We start from the raw sequence: 23,792 nt of genomic DNA, 5'->3' as shown, positions 1-23,792 counted from the left end.
CAGGAAACCTGGCTAATAAATGTGTTTTCAAACTGCAGGAAAACAAAGGCTGAAACAAAAAGAAACTGGCTAAAATACAGAGCAGGAATGCTCAGCCCAGAGCTAAAGTGAAGTTAAGGAATGATAGAAATACAATTGCAAAAACAATACCAAAAACTCAACATACTCAAATATTTTTAAAATAAGAAGGTAATGTTTATTTAAAACAAATCAACATGACTTCAGCATTTTGATTTAGCTTTTATTTTTTTCCCATTCTCCCACAAAACTGAATCACATAGCAATGAAACAAATATTCTGGTTTATGCTTGGCACCATGTATTTTTGATAATTACCTTTTAAAAAATACAGCCGAATACATGCATTGTACTATTACTAGTGAAAATCCTATGACTGCAGTCACAGAACACAAGTACCAGGGAGCAAGACTGTTCATTCAATTGACAGGATCCGGGTTATTTTGTAGCTTAAAATAAGAGCACATGCTGCCACCTAGATAAATTCTATAGCTTTAGTTAGAGCCTGATGGCAGACTGCTAGGGCTCGACCATTTGGAAATAACAAAAAAAATTTTTGAGTTTGTGTAAAGAAAATATAGTAAAGGTAAAAGGATTGAAAAAAATCTTAACAATTTTTAAAAAGAAAACAAAGACATTCAAGTTTTGAAAGATGACAGTGATTATAAGAAAAAAAGTTGCTTATTAGACAAATACAGTAGACATATTCCTCTCAGGAATAATCAAAGCTCCACAAATTCTACCCCTCCAAACCTACCTACTTATGAAGTACAAAAAATAGAAGCTTCTTAAGTCTGAAGCATGTAAAAACATAGTATAAATAAAGAAATGACCTTTTTTATTAGATTTTTTTCTTTTGGTTGGCTAAAACAAGTTGAGTCCCACAAACTTAAATACAGAATTACAGTTATAGTTTGACAAATAAATTAAGATCCCTGAATAGCAAATAAGAAAGAATATTGTTCCAATTTCTCACACCACCAAGTTTTAATTTGACTTCTAGAAGACAAGGAAAAAACTATGTCTCTCCCTGTCAGTGAGAAAATCGTGGTTGTTGTTGCTTCCAAATGGGTACTAAGAATGATGTGTTTGCAGATATCAATGAACTATGATTCCCAGATGAACTTATTCTCGTCTTTGGCAGCTTGTTTTTCAGATCTTCTTTTGTTTTCTGATATAACTCCTAGGACTGTCTCAACATCATCAATAAACCTCTGTGATGAACATGAAAACAATACCCATTAGTCTCTTATTAAATGTCCCAACAACCTTCTTGGCAATCATATGCAATTTTATGAATCTACAAGTATGGCTTCCAGGCAGATGAGAGCTCATAGAGCTATTGGTTACTTTTCAGAAAAGAGCTCAGATAACTCTTGATTTTAAACATAGTTTTTACTTTGCAAGTAGATTTATCCTCCATTATAGTAGCAGAAGACTGTACTTGAGTCAGCATGGAGAGGGCAAAGTACTGGGCTCAGTGTAAGGAGTCAAGAGACCTGGCTTCTGGTCATGTCTCACTACTAACTAGGTACATGATATTAGTCAAAATATTTAATCTCTCAGTACTTCAGTTTTCTTGTCTGCAAACTGAAAAAAAAAAGCTACTGTACTTCATTGGATAAATGAAGGAGTAGATGGGAAATGCTTTTATAAAAAAAAGTCACACAAATCAATTTCTCATATTTTCGTATAGAGATAATAATTATAATGTGATTATTATTACATAGAGGCAATGAGATAGCATAGTGGATTGAGTACTGGTCTTGGAGTCAGGAAGACCTGAGATCCAATCCAGCCTTAGACACTTAATTCACTGTGAGATCCTGAGCAAGTCCTTTAATGTCAATTTACCTCAGTTTCCTTATCTGTAAAATGAGAATGATAATAACATCTACTTCCTAAGATTGTTGTGAAGATCAAATGAGATAGTATTTATAAACAGCTTTGCAAATCTTAAAGGGATATAAATACTAGCTATGATCATTATCATTTTTATAATTTGAGGTTTTTAAAATATTTTATCTTGTAGGACTAAAATAATCCCTTTCTTTCCCCCCTAGTTATCCATCTAACTTATAAAGAAGTTATTGGAAAAAATGGGCGTTTTATATTGATTCACTTTAGGAGTATGAATAAGATGGATAAGAAACAAGGAGATGAAGATGTCCTACAAAACTAGTAGCACCTTTGGCCTCTCAGACTTTTCTTTAAACAAATTCGTTCTGTTATTTCAAACCATCTGTAGAGCCTTGCCCCACCTACAGGCTAGGGAACCATTTAAAGACATTTAAAAACAATTGACTTGTCAACACACTTTGAAAGAATTTCGGGGTGGGCAGCTAGGTGGCGCAGTGGATAGAGCACCGGCCCTGAAGTCAGGAGGACCTGAGTTCAAATCCGACTTCATACCCAACACTTGACACTTACTAGCTGTGTGACCTTGGGCAAGTCACTTAACCCCAATTGCCTAAAAAAAAAAAGCCAAAAAAATGAGTTTTGGGGATATATATATATATATTTATTTATTTATTTATTTATTTTAAGATAATTCTTTTTTTTAGGAGAGATAAACAAAACAGGGTGCCTGTTACAAGGGACTTTTGAGCCATTCAGGCTTCTAAGAGCATTACCTTGATCACATTCAAATGTAGAAAAAGGTAATAGAAATAGTTTCACTTGAACAGGGGTTTATAAATTCTGCTTGCCTTAGGACTAAGCTAAGAGGCCAACTGGTTTTGGCTGGGCTTTCCAGTTTTGAATGATCTCCAAATTTGGACATGGCTGTCCTTGTCATTTGCAAATTTGTGCATATGGACAGTTAGTTAACAGATACATTAGACTAGCAACGGACCATGATGTGAAATAGAACATATGCCATTTGGGACTAGTGAAAAGTGATGCAGCACTGGTCCCATTTGGAGAGTGAATATCTTTAATATAATGGGGACATATATAATGCTACTACATATTATAATGAATGTGAAAATAACCAGAAAATAATAAATCAGTATGTAAGAGGAAGCCTGCATTACTATTATTATTGTTATTAAAATAGAACTAGTCTAGAGGAAAATGTATTGAAAAATTAAATATATTCAAGAATAAATGTGAAGCTTTCTGTTTCAGGGGAAGGGAGTTATGAGGAAAAATGAACATGGTACTCTGACTTACCTAATCTTGGTTTTTAAGTCATGGCTGGTTGGTTAATGATGAATTGGACTTATGCTTACATGACCATTTTTGTCTAGCTAGGATTACAACCATCTTTGGTATGGTACTGGTTCCTGTTTTCTGAATATTTAAGAACTACAATCAGTAATCCTGCCCTGAACTTTGTCAACATCCTTGAAACTACTCACAGGCCTCAGGAAGTCAGAAATGAAATAGCTATTGTAATTTGATAAAATTGGGCAAGAGCAAATGACATAAAATATAGTGTGGTATTCTAATGGTCCATGTTGAGATACCTAAATCATTATCACCATTAAATTAGCAAATTTTAGAACTGGAAGGGGCCTTAGAGATCATTTAAAGAATAAGAAAACTGAGACACACGGAAATTTTGCCTATCTTCTTATGATTTCATTGAGTCTCTATGACTCTTAATTCCTCAGGAAATAACCAACTAGTCTGCAGTACTGTTTAAAGTACATTTTTAGCTTGTGATTCTGATTGTGACAGTCTTCTGGCCCGATTGTGACGGTCTTCTGGCCCCAATGTGACATTCAAGTGGGCTCTCTCACTTTTGAAATGTGGAAATGTAGGTTTGGAAATAGCATTAAGTTAAAGTAAGTCTACTAGATTTCAAAGGAAAAGTTTCAAACTATTAAATTTAACTAACAGGTTCAGTGGGAACCTTACAATACTGACCCTCCACATTGTAAAATATGTACTGCTAACAATAAAAAAGGATGGTTTAGCACTTGTTTACAATACCGCATGAGGTATTTTCAGCCCTTGTACAGAAATTAACCAGGATCGTTAGTTAATTAACACCTCACCTTAAAATTGGTCTCGCCTTGCATATTAGGTGATGATATTTCTTGATGGATGATGAAGAGATTGTGAGCAAAGGTCATGAGGACCCCCTGGAGATCCTCTGCGATTGTTCTGTTAATGATATCCAAACAAATGAGTTTACCAATGATTCCCCTCACATGCTTAAAAACAATCACCTTCTCATTTGTGCCTGTCTGGTGATGGAATTTAATGAGTATTTTCAATCTCACAAGGTGGCAATCTTCAGGGAGATATGAAAGATGAGGCTCCATTTTAACTTGTCAACAAAAAGGATTTGTGTAATAAATATTTTTTATTAATCAACTTAGCAGAAGATAGCAATAGGTTTGGTTATTCCAAGCAAAAGGCTACCACTGAGCCAGGCCACTGGTATGAGCTCATGTGTTTTTAATGTTTAAATTAGTTTAACAGAACTGTTGCTATGCACACCAGTATAATTCATGCCTGACATAATTCTCTTGTATATAGAGGCATATGAATCTCATCATTATTGAGACTTTTGCCGTGTCCTTGCTGCCACCCAATAGAATTATGGTTTTGCTCTTTGGTGGTCTACTTTCTCTGTCATGCTTGTAGGTTGTTATCTACCTGTGCTACAAAGGGGAAACACCCCATTAATTCACTGCACTCACAGCAAGCCTATACACACACTCTACACACTTTAACCGTAGCCACAAAATAAGCCAAAGATGACCTTTCAAGTCTCTTTCTACTTTAAGATTCTGATTCTATAATAACAACAACAACTCATATTTATAAGGTTTTCTCACAACAATCTTGTAAGAAAGGTAGTGGCAGCATAATTTCCTGATTTTTTTCAGAGAGGAAACGGTGAACTCTTTGAAATCTAGTTACTTGACAGTCAAGGCTTTTTGCTCCTTTCCTATGTCATAAAATCATAGAAGTGAAGAGCTGGAAGGTGCTTCAGAGGACGTCCAAGTCTAACTTTAGCAGCAATAACCTCTTCAAGATTCCTGACGAGCCTCTGCTTCAAGACTTCTGGTGATGTGGAATTCACTACTTTTTAAGATAGTTTCTTTCATTTGTAGATAACTCTGATTTCTAGGAAGGTTTTTTTTTCCTTTTATCTGAGCAGAAATTTGTTTTCCATTAACTTTTACACACTGGCCTTGGTTCTGCCCTGTAGGGCCAAGCAGAACTACTCTAATCTCTCTTCCATGTGACCAGACTTCAAACATTTGAAAGCAGTTATCATGACCTGTCCTTCCCTACAACCTCCCCACCAAGTCTTCTTTTCCCCAGGCTAAAACTCCCCAGTTCTTTCAGCTGATACTCCCATGCTGTAGTTTTAAGTCCCTTCATCATCCTGACTACTATCTTTTAGATGCAGTCCAACTCATCAATGTCTCTTCTAAAATATGGCACGCCAAAGTATACACAATACTGCAGATGTCATCTAGTCAAAGCAACTAGGCTAACATTGCCCTGGCTATGGATCCTTTATTTGTTTAAATGTAGTTTAACTTTGCATTTTCCCCCAGGCACAATGCAGCTCATTTTTGGTCTTTAATACATTATGATTGAATTGAATTGCCTGCCACATCAAGGGCATCATCCTGAGCTTTCAGTCAATGGAAGCCTTTGGGTCCTTTTCTAACCTTCTTTCTGCCTTAGGTCTTTGTCACAGAATTTGCTTTCTATCCTTGTCTCTCTAGCCTGTCCTTACACAATTGAACTTTTGAACCAAGTCTTTATGAAGAAAGGTGAAGATCTGGAGAGTAGTACAAATGGCTGAGTGCTACAAACTTAAAACAAATATGTACTTTGACCATGACAGCACTGCCCTAGACACCAGTCCTCAATCCTAAACTCCTCTTACTAATTAATGACTTTTTCCGTTATCTGACAACCTGCTAGTCATCAGACCTCATCAGACCTCCTGTCCACTAGTAGGTGGGACACTTGAAAAGAAAGCCTCAGCAAGTTTTGTCAGAATCAGCTGATCATTCAATCAATTAACAAGCATAAAGTACTTACTCTGTGCTAGGCACTGGGAACACAAAGAAAGGCAAAAGTGCAAAATCAGTCTTGGTCTTTGAGGAACTTACATACTAATGAGAGAGAGAACACCAAATATGGAAGTATTTAAATGATAGATATGGAGAAGAAGGCAGGGAGGCTTAGAGGGGAGGGCGTAAGTGACTGGAGGGGCTGGGAAGGCTTCCTTCAGAGAGGGCAGAACCTTCTGGATAGGGAAGGGCTTTTATAATCTAAAAGAGGAAATAGGGAAAGTACAAGAAACTGCTGCAAGACAGACTTGAAATGTCATAAGAGAAGTTCAATGAACTGCTAGAGAAAAGTTCTAGAGACAGACCTCTGATCTGTAGGTCTGCCCAAGTCAAACCCTGCTCAATAAACTCCCATGGCTTCCTCTCATCTGCATGTTGGTTCCCCCATTCCTATGGAAGCTCCTTAAAGGCAGGAGCTGATTTGGTGCTTTTGGCTTTCTTTGTATTCCCAGTGCTTAGCCCATGGCCTATAATTACATTTCTTTCCCAGCTGGAAACACTAGATGCAGGCCCAGATTTGTGCAAGCCGAGGTAGAACTTACCAAAGGAAACCCTAATGCCTTAACTTAACTGATGTGTTTCTTAGATTTAACCTTTGAGATCTGCCCTCCTTCCAACCTTTCCTTCCTTCCTAGATTCCCTGACCACCTCTTCCTGATCTCTGATAACCCCAAACTCCTCACCAACCTGGAGGGACTGCTGTTGCTTGGTTCCCTGAGTTCTTCCTCATCTTCCTATGGTACCAGAGGGAGAGATTTGGTGAGAAGAGAACAAAAACACGGCTTGCCACTAGCTTTCAGGCTCTAATGATAAATTTCTATTTTCTTCAGGGAAGGTAAAGGCTTGAGGATCAGGCTTGAGGGAAGGCTGAGGAAAGGGAGTCAAATCAAAGCTGTTTTCATGTATGTGCTCATAGTAGATTTATCCCTACCACCATAGACAGTGAGAAGAAGTTGAACTCAGTATTCCAACTGCATCTTATTTGTTTATTTCTTGCCACTAGATAAGAGCAAATAGAAAGCTGAAGTGATTCGGGCGTGAATAGGTTAAGGAGCACTTGAACGAACAAAAGACTAGCCAATAGGTGGGGTTACTTGCCACAGGAAGGAGGTGCTTTTTGGGAAGAGAGCTGAATATTCACATGACATCTAAGAGAATTCTGAGATCCCTTCCAGCTCTAAAATGTCTAGATCTATGGTTAAAACAATATTCTAACTACATTGCTAACGCTAGGAAGAACAAGAGATCCTGGAGACAAATGCATGTAATATAGGGATGAATTGAGGAATAGCAAATCGGTAGTAGGCAGCCCTAGTGAACACCCGTGGAAGACTGCCTGAAGTCACTACCAGGATTAAGGAAAAGGGGGGGGTCCAGGGGTCCTACCATTTTATGGAACATCTCGACTAATCACTAGGACTCTTTTTTGAGCGCTCGAGTGACAAGGCTTCCCACCTGATCAGGGAGTCTCTAGTTCTCTTTCTACCGACCTAACATTTTTTGCTTTTCTTTTTTTCCCCCCTAACCCATCTTTTTAACCTTATTTCCTGCAGTTCCCCACACCTTCTTGACAATTTAGTCAACCTTGACAAGATGATCTTCCCCGAGAGTGCTTACATTTGGGCTTTCATGCTTTTGTCCACGCTGTCTCCTTTTTCTGAAACGGTAGAGTGCTTCCTCCATCACTCTGCCACAGCACTCCTTCTACTTCCCACCCCCTTCTGTATTTGTTAGAATTCTATATGTCCTTCAAGGCCCAGCTCAAGTCCCATCTTATTCACAGAACCTTCCTTGAGTCTTATCAACCATATATGATCTCTTCTTTGTATGAACTCTTGTAACAGTCTGTTCAAACCTCTCTTATGATATATAGTCTGGCTTGTATTATGGTTAGTTGCATGCTTGTAATATTAGTATGTTATAATAGTAGACTATAAACTCTTTGAGGAAAAAGGTTACGCTTTATTCATCCTCATGTCTATCACAGTGTCCTGCAAATAGTTAAATGAATGAATCCGTGGGTCATATCCCCAGTCTTCCTATTCTCTCTCCTCAACTCCTTGTCAATGTACTAAGGAGAATGGGGCCACTGTGAAGCCTGGACAGTGCAGAAAGAAGGGTAAGTAAGTGATGTGTATAAAATAGAGCAGGCTGTCAGTCCTTTGATGTCTTTACTGCTTCAGAGAACAGCTAAGATGAGTAGAGAGAGATACTTGTGCTGGATTATTTAGGGGTATGCTGAGCTAGGAAAGGGGCTGTTACCTTTGGAAATTGGCCTATACCAGGTAAAAGGAGCATGGGGTCAATGGATTTGAGCACAGGAGAGAGACTCGTTGGGGCTGAGGGTACTTGTGGCATTTGGCCTTGGGTTTCTCCTCTTGTGCTCTGATTGTGAATGTTCATAGAAATGTGTGTCAGCTTGGGGTTGGGGCTCATGCTGTACCAGAGTTCACAAATGCCACACACTGAAATTGGGAAAGCAGTGGTGAAAGCCGTGGTCAGATGCTTAATGCTGCTTATTTGGACCATCCCAGGTGAGCTTATTCCCAGCTTCCCTTCTTCAGAGATGTAACATGCATGTGTTTGTGTGCATGTGTGCTCATGTGCTTGCGTAGATAGCTGTCACAACTAACCTTTTGGCAATAAATCAATCATTTTACAAAACCAACGTGTTAAAGGGCCACTTTGTGCAATACTGTCTGTTTTTCTACACAGAATTAAATGGTCTTTCAATAAATCAGCACTTTGATTAAAATACATAAAAATAGAATTGCAGTCAGTTGCAACAGCTTATTTCTTTGTTTAACTGTACTCAAATATTTCATACTCACAGTATTCCCAATCTATACCTCTTCTGAGTTTCATATAATAAAACAACTGTTCCTTGTTTTTCCTGCAAAATTGGAGAAGAAATATTTATTTTTCTTAAAGGAAACATAAAGAAAGCATTCAACTTAACACCACTCAAAGCATGAAATGAAGAAATAACTGTTTATCAAATGGAGGAGGGAGAAAATGTGTGGTGTGTATGTTTGTGTGTGTGTGTGTGTGTGTGTGTGTGTGTGTGTGTGTGTGTGTGTAGCTCCAGAAAGCAGATCTAAGACCGATTAGCTGAAGTTAGAGGCCCATTATAAACAACTTTCTAATATTGTCTTGCTCCAAGAACAGAATGGATTGACTTCTGGTAGTAATAATCTCCCTTTCCGCAGAAGCATTCAAGAAGAGGTAGCATCTGAGATGTTGAGGAAGGAATCCCAAAGTTAAGTGGCAGGTTGGATGAAATGACCTTTAAGGTCTCTTCCAATTCTAAGATTCTGTGCTTCTAATTACTAACACATCTAATTACATACTGTCTTGCACATAGCAAGTACTTAATAAATGTCTGTGAAACTGAATTGCAACAAATCACTTTCAGTGAGAGCTTCATATTTCAGGATTTCTTCATTGACACACAGGTTACATCTTCCTTTATAATAGATGAATGTTGTCAGATTTGGCTCTGGACTGACCAGATGTTTTGGGAGCATCACCCATAATTAAATACTATAAATGTTTTTATATGAACAAAACATCCCAGAAGTGTTCTGTCTCATGCAACTGTGGACCATGTAGAGCTCTTCAAGAACTGAGCCCAGAATTTCTATTTTCTAATCATCAAGCTAAAGTAATAGAAGTGAATGACTTATTCAGAGTTTTCTTTTGAGGTTTTATTTTGTATTTTAAAAAATGGTTACATTTAGGCTCAGACAGGACTAAGTCATGCAGAAGAATAAAGCAAAGATGGATATGTTTACATCTAAAAGTCCTTCCCAAGCACCAGTACCCCCATAACATTTCCTAGCTGCGGTATCTTGTCCAGGGCTGTCTTCTGTAGCAGCTTCCCATGACCTTAGTTTTTCTATTCTCTTATCCTGACCTCCTACTATGTGAATCTCTCCTGTGCACCACTTTCTCTAGCAAACTACTGGAAAGCAATATGATAAACTAATAGCTCTTAAAGTGACAATGACTGACAACTTATTGTTGTAAGACAATGTGCATGGGGAATTTGCATTTACACAGAAGACTCTTGAAATGCAGCAATATTCTAGCCCCAAAGCTAAGGCTGTGAGGCAGCGAGGTGGTGCAGTAGATAGAATGCTAGGCCTGGAGTCAAGAAGACCTCTGTCATTCAGATTCAGCCTTAGGCACTTACTAGCTTGAGCAAGTCACTTAATTTCTGTCTGCCTCAATTTCCTCAAGTGTAAAATGGGAATAAATAACAAAAGCACCCACCTCCTTGGGTCGTTCTGAGGTTCAAAAGAGAAAATGTTTGTAAAGTGTTTAGCACAGTGCCTGACACATAGTAAGCATTTTTTCCCCTCCCTCCAATGGAATGGATCTCTTGTAGCCAGTGAATCTGGATCCTAATATACTTAGATCCAAATTGTAGATATTTTGAAAACTGTAGATGTTTACAAAACTATATAGTTTGCTTTGCTTCTGCTGAATTACAAAACAGGCAACTTCTTTTTTTAAAATTTATTTTAAAATTAATTTATTTTGAATTATCAACAATAACTTCCATAAGTTCTGAACTTCAAAATTTTCCCCCCTCCCTTCCCACTTCCCTCCCCAAGACAGCGCACAATCTGATACAGGCTATACATAAACATTCCTATTAAACATATTTTCACATTAGTGATGTAAGGAAGGATTAGAACCAATAGGAACAACCACCAGAAAGAAGAAACAAAACACAACAGAAGAAAAAAAATAGCAAATAGTATGCTTTGATCTGCATTCAAACTCCATAGTTCTTTCTTTAGATGTGGATAGCATTTTCCATCACGAGGCCTTTGGAGATGTCTTACTTAGATCCTTGTATTGCAGAGAAGGGTTAAGTTTATCAATATTAGTCATTGCACAATATGGCTGTTACTGTGTACAACGTTCTCCTGGTTCTGCTCACTTCACTCAGCATCAGACCATACAAGTCTTTCCAGGTTTTTGTGAAGTCAGCCTGTTCATCATTTCTTACAGCACAATAGTATTCCACTACATTCATATACCACAACTTGCTCAGCCTTTCCCCAGTTGATGGGCATCCTCTCAATTTTCCAATTCTTTGCCACCACAAAAAGAGTTGCTATGTATATTTTTGTACATGTGGGTACTTTTCTCATTTGTATGATCTCTCAGGCATATAGCCCTAGAAGCCCTATTGCTGGGACAAAGGGTATGCACATTTTTATAGACCTTTGAGCATAGTTCCAAATTGCTCTCCAAAATGGTTGGATCCTTTCATAACTCTACCAACAATGCATTAGTGTTCTAATTTTCCCACATCTTCTCCAACATTTATTATATTCCTTTTTTGTCATGTTGGCCAATCTGATAGGTGTGATGTGACACCTCAGAGTTGTTTTGATTTGCATTTCTCTAATCAATAGTGATTTAGAGCATTTTTTCGTATGACTATAGATGGCTTTAATTTCTTCATCTGAGAATTGCCAAACAGGTAACTTCTGAAGTTAAGTTTTTATAATCTGTTTACCATGCTAATGAATTCAAGAAGAGTACTGAAATAATAATACATTTAATCAGAACAGAAATGAATAATAAAGCAACAGAAAACAGTCTTGCTCACTTTCTGGAAAGGATATGGTTTTATTCCCCCTTTACCTTCAGAGTGTTTTGGAACTTGAGTTCTACCAAAACTCATCGCTCTCATAGGGAAGGCAGAAGCAAAGTCTTAGTACCCTCATTATTCTCCAGGATAAGTTTCAGGGCTGAAAATTAAGAATTCAGTGATGGACCAAGTCTGAATTCAATTGAATTGATAGCTCGATTCTCCGTCGTCACTATTTCCAATAAAACTCCCATCTTAGCTTTCCTGAGACATTACTTGCTATTCCTGTTTGTGGTCAGTTTGCCAAATTTTCCTCAGCCAGGATGCCACATCTTCTCTCTTTTGTGGGACCTATGGGATACTCCAGGACCGATTTCTAGATGCTGTCACTGCCTCAGTTGGTCAGGAACCTTGCAGAGGCCACTGTTACTCCTTCATCCCGTTACTTTTCTCTGTCAGTCCCCCTGATGTAAACCAACCTGTGTTATGGGACCAGTAGGCCTCACAGGAAGCACACCCTCACAGGAACAGAGTCCGTCTTCTCCCAAAGAGGATTCTAATTCTTAGTTCAGCATGGTGGGAAATGTAGTCCCTTTCTTCTCTTTTGTTGTTGTTTGGTCATTTTCATTTATGTCCAATTCTTCATGACTCCATTTGGGGTTTTCTTGGTAAAGATACTGGAGTGGTTTGCCATTTCCTTCTCCAGATCATTTTGCAGATGAGGAAATTGAGGCAAACAGGGTGAAGTAACTTGCCTGGGATCACACAGCTAGTAAATGTCTGAGGCCAGATTTGAACTCAGGAAGATAAGTCTTTCTGACTCCAGGCCCGGCACTCTATGCACTTTACCACCTAGGTATCCTTTTCTTCCCTTAGCCATGCCTATTATATCTTCCCTGCTGTAAAAAAAGAAAAAAATTCATCAAAAATTCAATATATATATATATATATTTCACCAACGAGTACAAAACTGTTCTGATCACCTTATCTTGCCTGATACTTATCACCTTAAGAATGTCATTCATCAATCAGGTCGTTGGTCATATAACCTTCCAACTTCTGCAGCCACCAGGTTTCACATCTGACCCCACGTGGAAGGGTCAGTAGCTTTAAACTTATTGGCCCATAGGCCTTATTGTGGGCCAGTATATGACTCAGGATGAATGGTGATGTCTTCAGACCCGAATAAATCAGACTATAGGTGGCCTCTCTTCTCTTGGGGCCGCTACATTCTGCTCATTGAGCAGAAAAGGGATGGCCTCTGCATTTGCTCTCCCTGCTTCTGGACAGAAATCCATTTCAGGCCAAGGAATTCTTGATGAATGGCAATATAAAGTTTTGTCTTCATCGAGAATTTGACCCATGTCTCCCCCCTATAGAACATCATCTAATACCAATCGTTGATCTGAAACAGTTTGAAAACTTTCTTTTGGAACCTGCATCTTTGATTCCCTATTACTTCTCTCGTCCTGCTCACCATGGAGTGCAAAGCTCCCCATATGGGGATTAGGTGGTCAAAATACACCATTTTAGTAGGTCCTTAATCATTCATTAGGGCTATTTCATAAACTGATAGCCAATCTTTCAACTATTTGGTATGTAGTGGCTCTCAATCAGTCCACTATCTTATGATTTGTTTTTTTTTGAAGTTAGGTTTTGATTCCCTGGCTGGAGTTCCCATCAGCAAAGTGGAGCATCATATTATTGCTGGTTCTTCCTTATGCTTTTCTAAGTTGAAACCAAAGTTAGGTGATTTGACTCCTTCAGTTGATCACTTAAACCAATAACACATTAGTTGTGAGTGTCCACATTTTCCTCATCTTCTGACATGCTAAAGCACAGATGAGCAGCCATGACTCCTGCTAAAACATCAACAAGAAGTGAAATCTATGGCATCATTCTTGGCAGAATTAAATAAAAGCAGTAGAAGGGCCATATTCTAGTTCCATTTAACTTCTTGTCCAGGGTCCAGGTTCCCCAGAATGTCTAGCAATATGCATTTAAAATACTCCAGCTTTGGGCATTCTTGTGAATGGTTGTTGTTGTTTCTCCATCTTCAAAGAGGACCAGTGTCATCATGGGTTGATGTCTTGACTTGCAGATGAATTGGATGTAAGTGAGGCGGAGTTGCACAGTTATCAGTCTCACTCTCTGTTCCAGAGTATAGCATAGTGCTAAATTTTTTGATGTCTGCCAAGTCAAGGACTTCCCTAAAGAGTTTACTCTTAAAATTATGGAATCACAGATTCTCAGAGTTCTAAGGGATCCCCAATGACATCTAGTTCAAACTATACCTGAATCCTTTCTATACTTAACAGACAAGTGGTCATTTAGCCTTGGTTCTGAGGCCTGTAAAGAAGGGGAACCAACTGCCTATCTAGGCACCCCATCCCACTTTTGAATCGCCCTATCTGTTAGAAAATTTCCCCTTATTTGAATACTTTGTTTTTGCTTATAACAAGTCTAAATGTTCCTCTTTGCAACTTCTACCCATCATTCCTCATTCTGTCCTCTGGGATCACACTCTCTTGCATAAGACAGCTCTTTCAAACACTCGAAGACAGCTATCATGTGCCTTTCCTCTTCTCCAGATGAAACATCCTCAGTTACTTCATTTAGTCCTCACATTGCTTGATCTTGAAGGCCTTCACTGTGTTCATTGTGTTTCTCTTGCCATATCCTATCTTATTAATGTAGGGCCCAGAACTGCAGATCCCTCAGGGGCAGGTACGTGGGCTATCACTTTCCTAATCCTTGAGACCACCTGTCTTAATGCAGCCTAAGATCACATTAGACTTTTTGACCATCATATCACAGCATCAATTCATCGGATTTGTGATACACTAAAATCCTGTGATTTGGCCACCAACTATGAAACTTTAAATTTATAACCTTTAATTTTATCTTATTAGATTCCATCCAATGTTTTAGTCCACTGAAGTTTGAGGTCATGTCTCTGATGTCTGGTTTGATAGCTATTCCTCCTAGCTTTATGTTATTTGCACTTTGAATAAGCATTCCATCTACACCTATATCCAATTCATTGATAACAACACATGGTCAAGCACAGGGCCCTGGAACACTCAACTAGAGAAATGCTTTCTAGTTGACATCAAGCCATTAATGGTCATCATTCTTTGGGGCTAGCCATTCAATCAGTTCAGAATCCCTTTGCCCTGTCATCTAGATCAGTTGTCTGCAAAGCAGAGGGTAGGTTCTAACCCCAAAGGTGTGCGGCCTGACCCCAAGGGATGTATGATCAACCAATCAGAGAGTGGAAAGATGAGTCACTCCCCAGTCTCTTCCCCACAGCAAGTCACAGGGTTTATTTCCAACAAAGCCATGCTTATTCTTATTCTTTAACATTCCCCTATTCTATCCCTTTCCTCTGCTGTGCAAGTTCCCAATATCCCTACCATGCATCTTGCCCTGAGGGCAGTTTTAAAATTAGCCTCCACCTAGGCACCCAGCTGTTATCATTGGAACCCACCTTCTACCTGCCCAACATACTCATTGCCTTTCCCTCAGATCACCTCATAGCATTGAAGATAGGCTTGGGAGGATAGACTTTGGCTCTAGGGGCAGTGACTGGGTGGTTAAGAGCCATGCCTCTCTTCTTCTTCCCCTTTTCATTTTCAGTGGGACATAATGAGTTGCAGAGATTTGCAAAATATCTCACAGAGTTTATTATATTATCTTTGCTCCCAAACCCACCCTTCTTCCATACTTCCCTATTTCTGTTGAGGGCACCATCTTTCCAGTTACTCAAGTTTGCAATCTTGGTGTCATTTTCAACTGCTCATGCTTCATCTCGCCTGAATTATTGCAATGACCTCATTATTCTCCTTTCACTTAATTCTACCCTCCTTTCTAAACCATCCCCCACATAGCTGTCAAAGTGATTTTCCTAAAGCAGTCTCTCTCCTACTCATAAACTCCAGTGGCTCCCTATTGACAAGGATTAAATATTTCATCTTCATCTTATCCTTTTAAACTGTCTGGATTTTTTTGTGTGTAAATTTTAGTGCAGTAATACATGACTATAACTAGGAAACAGGTAAGTATACGTATATTAGAGGAGTGTGCCTAATTTTTTTTTAACCAATGGCAGTGTGCAATAAAAAGCTGGAGACTTCTGCTCTAGAACACCGTTCTGCTTCTTTTCCGCAATAGCTGGAACAACACTGGCAAATCATTTGCTAAAATCTAGTTTAAATGACATCTATAACATTTCCCAGTCTGCCAATCTAGTAACTCTGGCCTAAAAGGAAACGAGGCTAGTCTGGATTCCTGCAGTACTAGTACAGGTAACTTTCAATCACCAAGCATTTGTTAAATGCCTGTGATGTTCCAGGCACTGTGCTTGGTGCTGGGGAAATAAAGATTCAAAGAAAACAGCCATAATCTCAAAGAACTTAGATGCTAGAGGGGGATTTAACATATACTTTTTTCTTTTTTTTTATTTGGTGAGGCAATTGGGGTTAAGTGATTTGCCCAGGGTCACACAGCTAATGAGTATCATGTGTCTGAGACCAGATTTGAACTCAGGTCCTCCTGACTCCAGGGCCGGTGCTGTATCCACTGCGTCGCCTTGCTGCCCTCTAACATATACATTTTTGAACTATACAGTAAAATCTTAATGTAAAGCATCAATTTTAATCCTGGACAGACTCCAGATAGATTACAGGTATAACCAGCTATGGACTCTTGTGTACTTAGGATCAAACCATGTGGATTTTTAATTTTTTGAAAATCTTATTGATATCTTATGTTTTTTATATCACTTTTATTTCTGAATATGTCCCTCCTCCCCGACAAGGGAATGGATGAACCATCATCCCTTGTAACAAAGAACTTTTGAAATGACAAAAAACCAGCTAATCAAAACTGTCCCACATATAAAACAATCTGACAGTATATTCAATATTCCCCACCTCTGCAAAGAAAGGAGGGAGGTACATTTTCTCAGCTCTCTCTAAGGCCAAGCTTCTTGATTATTATAATCACAGCATTCAGTTTCATTCTTTTGTTTTCTTCTATTTACATTGTCGTAGCCATTGTGTGTATTATTTTCTTGATTCTCCTTGCTTTGTAAGTATTCCCAAGCTTCTCTGAATTCTTTGTATTTGTTGTTGGTGCGGTAATATTCCATTATATTCATGTGCCACGATTTGTCTAGCACTTCTACAATCAATGAGCATCTATTTGTTTCCAGTTCTTTGCTACTACAAAAACTGTGATTGTGAACATTTTGATGCATTTAGGCCCTTCTTCCTATCTGGGCCCTCCTTGGATTATATGCCAGCAGTGGGAACTCTGAGTCAAAAGGTATCAACATCTTGGTCATTTTTTAAGAATAACTCCAAATTGTTTTCCAGAATGATTAGATCAATTCACTGTTTCACAAACCATATATTAGTGCAATTGTTTTTCCAAAGCTCTTCCACATTGCCCATTTACATCTTTTGTAATCTTTGCCAATTTTCTAGATTTGAGGTAAGAGCTGTTTTGATTTGTATTTCTCTATTAGTGACCTGAAGCAATCTTCCATATGATTCCAAACAGTGTGCAATTTTTCTTTGAGAATTGTTTGTTCCCTGGTGATTTTAAAAATAGTAAATTTGCTTATTTGGCTTGCTTTTCCCTTATCCAATTAGAAAACTGAGAACTTAGCTAACTCAGGTCTAGGTATTCAGTTACTTGCTTGGCTAACAAGGAACAGCACTGGAACAGTAAAACATTTAATCTGTACAGAAATGAATAGAAAAGCAAAAAGAAAAAAAAACCTCATTCACACTCTGAGAAAGTAGAATTTCATTCCCCTTTTCCTTCAAAGTAATCTGCAATTTAAGTGCTGCCAAAATTTATGGCTTTGATAGGGATGGCATAGGTAAAGTCTCAGCAGGATCCTTCCTTGTATGCCAGGTTGGTGTCAGGGCTGAAGATGAAGATTTCACTGGAGTGCCAAGGCTGTATTTGATTGCTTGCCTGCTATGTCTCCATTATGGCTCCTGACTTGACTTACCCTAGATGCTACTTGCTCCTCACTGTCATCGCTATAATATTTTCCACAGCCAGGATGTCTCCTTGTCTTTAGCTTTGCCAGGTATCAAAGATGCTAAAGAACTCATGAGTTGTTAGACACATTTCATTTCCCTACATGGTCATGAACCTGACAGAGAGTACCATTACTCATACATCAAACAACCTGTTCTGTGGTCTCATGGAAAAGGAAATCCTGGTTCTCCCAATGAGTATTTTCACTTTGAATCTAGTATTTTGGGAAATGTCTTTTCTGCACCTCTGCCATGCCTTGAATGCTCTAACTCATTCAGAAACTTCAGCCATAGGAACATAGGATCTAGAACAATATGAGATCTCAGAGCTCAAAGCTCTCATTTGATGGATAAGGAAATTGAAGGTCAAGAGAAATTAAGTGACTTCCCCAAGTAACACAGGATGTTACACAGGTAGTAAGTAGAGTTGGGATTTGAATCAATTTTTTGACTGTTAATGTCACTACATCACAGCTGCATGATGAAGCTGGTAGGGAAGAGAGACATTTAGGAGGGCAGGGAAGAATCATCAAATCACATCACAAATTTGCCTAGGGACAAGTACAACCCTGGCCCCAGAAGCCATTAGTACATACACACACAGACACACAGACACACACAGAGGTATGCATGCATGTACATACACATTTATTTTCAGTATTCATCTATCTAACCACACAACACAACGCATACCAACGTGATTCTTTTCATTACCTGGCAGCCACTATAGGGTTCATTTAATTTAAGGATCAATGGGAGGATTGTAGTAGCTTCAGTCTAGTTGGTAGAAATGAAAACTTACCAGGGCTGAACCCAATCTCAATGAATTCACTTTCCAAGAGAAAACATGTCAATTGTAAGTTCATATTGCTCTTTGAAAGAGGCTTTGAAAAGGAAAGAAGTCACTTGATGTTTCTTCAAAAGAATGAAACCATTATATTATAAACAGTGGAAATGATCGCATAGAGAGAAAAATGGACTCGTGGATTCTACCCCTTTCTGTATTCATTTCTGATATTAATTCATTCAAGTCCTCTTAAGTTTTAACACAGATGGCTAACAACTTAGCTACTGCTTATTCATTTTGAAACTTGGAGGCTCCTTTGGATCTTTTTATATTTCTACCATCCAAATAACTCATTGCTTCTCTATGGGATTAAAAACTATTCCTTGCTGAGATGGTGCATATTAGATGTACTGAGCTAGGACAAGTTTATTGACAATTGCATGGTTGCACCCACATTCTGGAGGCACAGATTTCTCTAGAGCTACTTGTGTGTTTTCTGTCATTTCTTTAATAGTTTCTTTGTCAGGTCTTTGCAGGTCTGGGTCATCTGCATTCATAACTTCTTTGGGAACCTAGTCAGTGTACTTACTATAAATGACCTTGTCCTTGGATGGTCCTTGTTGAATAATCGTATCATATTTAACTTTCTCCTCTGCATCCCTCTGAATGGACAAAGCATTACAAATTCTTTCTTCCCCTATCCAGTGGGTATTAGGCCACATGTATTTCTGCAAAGGTAGCTCCATCTCCAAAAACCTCTGATAATCCAGGTGTCCAACCTTTCTGCTACCTGGAGGAGGTTCTCTACATGATTAGACAAATACATTTTGTTTTGATCTCTGTAATCTTGCCTTTTCTTTAGCTTCAAGCTGGTACGGACAAAGCTGAATTAGAGCAGGTAAAAAGCTGGGCAGTGCCAGTGGCTGAGTAGGGAGGAGTTTCCTAGGCAACAGCATGGGGCCAGGAATGAAGAAGAGCAGACGGAGCTGAGGTTACAGTGGAATTATGGTTTTAAAAAATGTACACACACACACACACACACACACACACACACTCAGATCCAATTCTCCCACAGACTGACTGACTCTGCAATGTTATAGAAGTTATTTAGTTTCCTTAAAACAACTTTTTAAATCTGCAATTTGTAGATAGTAACATTAACATCCATGTTTTTGTTGCTCTTGTTCCATATTAGTATCACTATTAACTCACATTGAGATAGCATCATAAAATTTACAAAGTGTTTTACATACATAATGCCATTAATTCTCAAAAAAAAAAAAGCAAAAACCAAAATAAAACAAAACAAAAAGCCCTATGAGGTAGATGGTGAGACTGAGAGAGGTTTAGTTACTTGGGTAAGAAAATAAAGCTAATGCTTAACATGATGGTTGTTCTAAAAAGACACCTAGAAGAAGCATTTCATTTAAAGTGGACCTTCCTCACCCCCATTCATAAGTTTTCCCAAGGGATAACTTTGTAAGAAGTTATGAGAACTTACCTAACAGGGGGCAGCTAGGACAGAGCTCTGGCCTTGGAGTCAGGAGGATCTGAGTTCAAATTTAGCCTCATACACCTGACACTTACTACCTGTGGGACCCTGGACAAGTCACTTAACCTTGATCGCCTCACATCCCCCCCCCAAAAAAAAAGAACTTATCTAATACATGGGGAAAGGTTCTAAGGAAGAGGAAAAAAAAGAAGTCTCTTGGACTTCTGAGTAGTCATGTAACCCACAAGGAAATTTCTTGTACCAGATCTTTATTATTGCATCATTTCGGTATCTCTCTTTTAATGTTTTTTTCCTTACTTCCTTTCAGAAATGTCTATTTTTTCTTTCTTTTCTTTTCCTTTTTCTTTTTATAATTTTCCCACCTACTAGACCTTTTCCCCCCTTCTCCTCTTTCTTTTCTGGTTCTTTCTGAACTAATTGGCTCAATTGGTAAGAGCAGATTTTGAGTCAAGAAGACCTGAGTTTAAATCCCTTTCTTGAAGATTTACTATGTGTGTGAACTGGGGGAAGTCACTTAACCTCTCTTAAGCATCAATTTCTTCATCTGTAATAGTACTTACTTCACAAGGTTGTTATAAGGATCCTTAAAGCATTTTATCAATGCTAGCTATTTACTTTTGTTTCTTCTCTCCCACCTCCATTTTTTTCCCCTTTTATCCCTACTTTCTTCTGAGAACCCAGTTTTAATATGTCTGCCTCAGGGGCAAGTACACTGTTAGGCAGTTGAAGTTTATCTTTGGAACCCTTAGGCCTTCCTCACTGCACCTTCTTACTTCCACTCTCTGGGTACCAGCTCCACATTTTCTCCTCTTTTCTTTCAAAATATAACTTCAAGAAAATGTCTGCTAAATTCAAATCACCCTAAGATGTAAATGACTAATGAGGCCTAAGTGTGCAAATTTCCTAAGGCATCTGCATTTTAACAGAGGCCGATCTTGTAAACCAAAGGAATAAATATGGAGTTATGGGATTTCAATAATCAGTAAATAGTAAGGAAAGTGATTTTTTTGGGGGGGAGGAGGAGGCAAGAAAACTTCACAGTTTCCCTCAAATTATACCATCTCTGCTTTGAGGAATCCAGAGTAAGTAGAATAACCTTGAGGTTGATAAAAAACAGAGTTAAGTTTAGGAACCTTCTGGGCACAGGAAAAAGTGTTTCTGTTCAATCATTTGGGGAATAAAACTTTAATTCCAGAGGGGCTGTGTGTTGTAGCTAGAACAATTAATCCCAACTGCAGCCGTCTGGGTTGATTCATTCTTTCTGTATTCAGTCAATTATATTGAAATATTTGGTTTGCCGAGGTATATGGGCATCATTAGATGTGCATGCAAATAAGACATCAGAACACTTGACTGCAACCCTGATGGTTGTGCAAACCCGGAGCCCAAAATAAGGGTACTGTAGTGTGAAGAGTAGATACTTCTGAAAACCATGAAGGACCAGTGGAGGTATTTTCCCAAGATGACAAAATGAGTTGAATTGGCTTAAGCAGGTGACATTTTCCATCCCAACAGGTACTGGTTAACTTTCACTAGTCCTACCTCCACATCGTATCCTATGCCATGGGCCTTACACATCTGGAGGAAAACACTGTAGAAGACTAGGGTGAGGTTGCTGTGCATCAGGCTGTTGGACATCACTGCATAGCGAATAGATGTAGCAAGCTGGAAGAGACCATGTAATTAGGTGTGAGCATTTGACCTTAAAACAGTACTGTTATGGACTCCTTCATGGAGAATTTAGGACTTTCTTTGGCTATCATCCCTTGCGTATCTCTTGCTGATACCAGTGGGAAGCCTGCCAAAGAGTTCAGTTATTGTAAAGCCTGAACAGTCTTTAATATTTCCTGAAAGTATCTAAAATACAATCACTGACAAAATTAAGTATTAGGAATCTGGCAGCCTGTCAGCACAATTTATTTTCTTCCGGAAATCAGATGTGCTCTGTTCTTGGAAGCTGTGTTGTGGTAGGAAAAACAATGAATTTGCAGTCAGAAGACTTAGATGTGTGACCTTTGATCTCATTGGACCTCAGTTTTTTTTTCATTTATAGAATGGGGATAGTAATAGTTGTATTACTTGCCTCACTAAGTTATCCTGAAATAGGGATAGGGGCTGGACCTGTGATTTCATTGATATAGGGAACTTCTGGGTGAGCAAAGTATTTCTATCAATTCAGGTTGGCATCTTCTCTACAACTTAGAATTGTGGAGGCTTGCCTACAGCATGAGAGGTCAAGTGAATTGCCCAGGGTTACAGAGCCAATGTGGGAGTTAGACCCAAGTCTTCCTGGCTCTATCCAGGATGTCAGGCTCCCTTTATTATCAGATGTAAAGTGACTAGTAAAATATAAATGTGTCATAGGGGTCAGTTATCATGATGCAAAAGTTTATGACAATTGTTAATCTGGAGACTAGAATGTATAGCCAGTCATTGTGATTACTCTGGTATGGAAAGTTTGGATCCCAACCCGAGGCAGAGACTGTGCTTTAGAAGCCTCTGAGGTGCTGTAAGGAATAGGTATGCACAGTTACTCATGGATTTAGGGTGGCCATGGGTGGAAGGTCAAGGAGGGGTGGGTCCTGCCAGCAAATGCTAAGAAGATCTGAGGCTTATTTTCAACTGCTATATTAAATACCCCCATCCTCCTTCCACTATGACCAAAGGAGGGGCTCTGGATCTGGCTATGCAGAGACACTAGGCCATCACCCCCACAGAGGTTATTTGTTATCCTTTTCTGACACCTTTTCCCCTTTGACAGCTTAGAATTTTGGACATTTAGAACTGGAAGGAGAATCAATGAGCAGCAGCTATTCCAGACTTCTCATCTGATAGATGAGGGAACTGAAGCCCAGAGAAGGGAGATGAATTCCTCAAGTTCACACAGTTTTTAAGAGGCAGAGCCAAGGTGAGAACCCGGGTTTCCTGATCCACAGCCAGGTGCTATGAATTTTTTCCATGGGCAATATTTCTACCTCTTGTTGCTGTTCCTGTTCTTTGCTCTTTTTTTTTTGAGTTCTTTTGATAAAAGCTAATCCTCTGTGGGCTTTAGCCAGCCTAGCTCTCACCAGTATCTCTCTCTCTCTCTCTCTCTCTCTCTCTCTCTCTCTCTCTCTCTCTCTCTCTCTCTCTCTCTCTCTCTCTCTCTCTCTCTCTCTAGTGTTCTGAGCCTCTCATAACTTTATGTGTAGCCATTGTGATTCAACTTCAAGTAGTTGTCAGTCTTATTCTTCTATTAAATTCTTCTGGCAATGTTTCATCATGCAGATGACCCCAGGTTCTCAAAAGTTGTGTCAGTGGAGGGAGTGCAAGTTCTAGCTGGTTCTACCAGGACAGAAAGGCATCTAGTCAATGGATTTTTTTAAACTATAAGAATAAAGGAAACTATTTAGTATTATACCAGGGAATAACAGTATAACTTTCTTTCTTTCTTTCTTTCTTTCTTTCTTTCTTTCTTTCTTTCTTTCTTTCTTTCTTTCTTTCTTTCTTTTTTTCCTTCTTTCTTTCTTTTTTCCTTCTTTCTTTCCTTCTTTCTTTCCTTCTTTCCTTCTTTCTTTCTTTCTTTCCTTCTTTCCTTCTCTTTCTTTCTTTCTTTCTTTCTTTCTTTCTTTCTTTCTTTCTTTCTCTTTCTTTCTCTCTCTCTCTCTCTCTCTTTCTCTCTCTCTCTCTTCTCTCTCTCTCTCTCTCTCTCTTTTTCTTTCTTTCTTTCTTTCTTTCGGCTAGGCAATCAAGGTTAAGTGACTTGCCCAGGGTCA

At 38.8% G+C, this 23,792-nt stretch overlaps 1 protein-coding gene across 4 annotated transcripts in view; it reads right to left on the bottom strand.

Moving 5' to 3' along the window:
* Positions 1 to 258: 258 nt before the first annotated feature.
* Positions 259 to 23,792, bottom strand: part of IQCH (IQ motif containing H) — a 146,873-nt gene continuing 123,339 nt past the window's right edge. For 2 of the 4 annotated variants that reach the window (XM_078150624.1, XM_078150625.1), the window contains exons 8-10: positions 8,902 to 8,963; positions 4,022 to 4,130; positions 259 to 1,231 (exon numbers count right to left, since the gene is read on the bottom strand). In XM_078150624.1, the coding sequence (XP_078006750.1) occupies positions 1,124 to 1,231; positions 4,022 to 4,130; positions 8,902 to 8,963 (279 nt within the window). In that variant the 3' untranslated portion in view covers positions 259 to 1,123. Of the gene's footprint in view, positions 1,232 to 4,021; positions 4,131 to 8,901; positions 8,964 to 21,579; positions 21,703 to 23,792 lie in introns of those variants that run through there. The other 2 variants (XM_078150622.1, XM_078150623.1) reach the window with 2 other exon arrangements.

The sequence above is a fragment of the Phascolarctos cinereus genome, unplaced genomic scaffold, assembly GCF_003287225.1.
Source record: "Phascolarctos cinereus isolate Bilbo 61053 unplaced genomic scaffold, phaCin_HiC Scaffold_3;HRSCAF=262, whole genome shotgun sequence".
NCBI lineage: Eukaryota > Metazoa > Chordata > Mammalia > Diprotodontia > Phascolarctidae > Phascolarctos > Phascolarctos cinereus.
The sequence above is the reverse complement of the archived record's forward strand: the minus strand, read 5'-3'. Positions and strand labels throughout refer to the sequence as shown.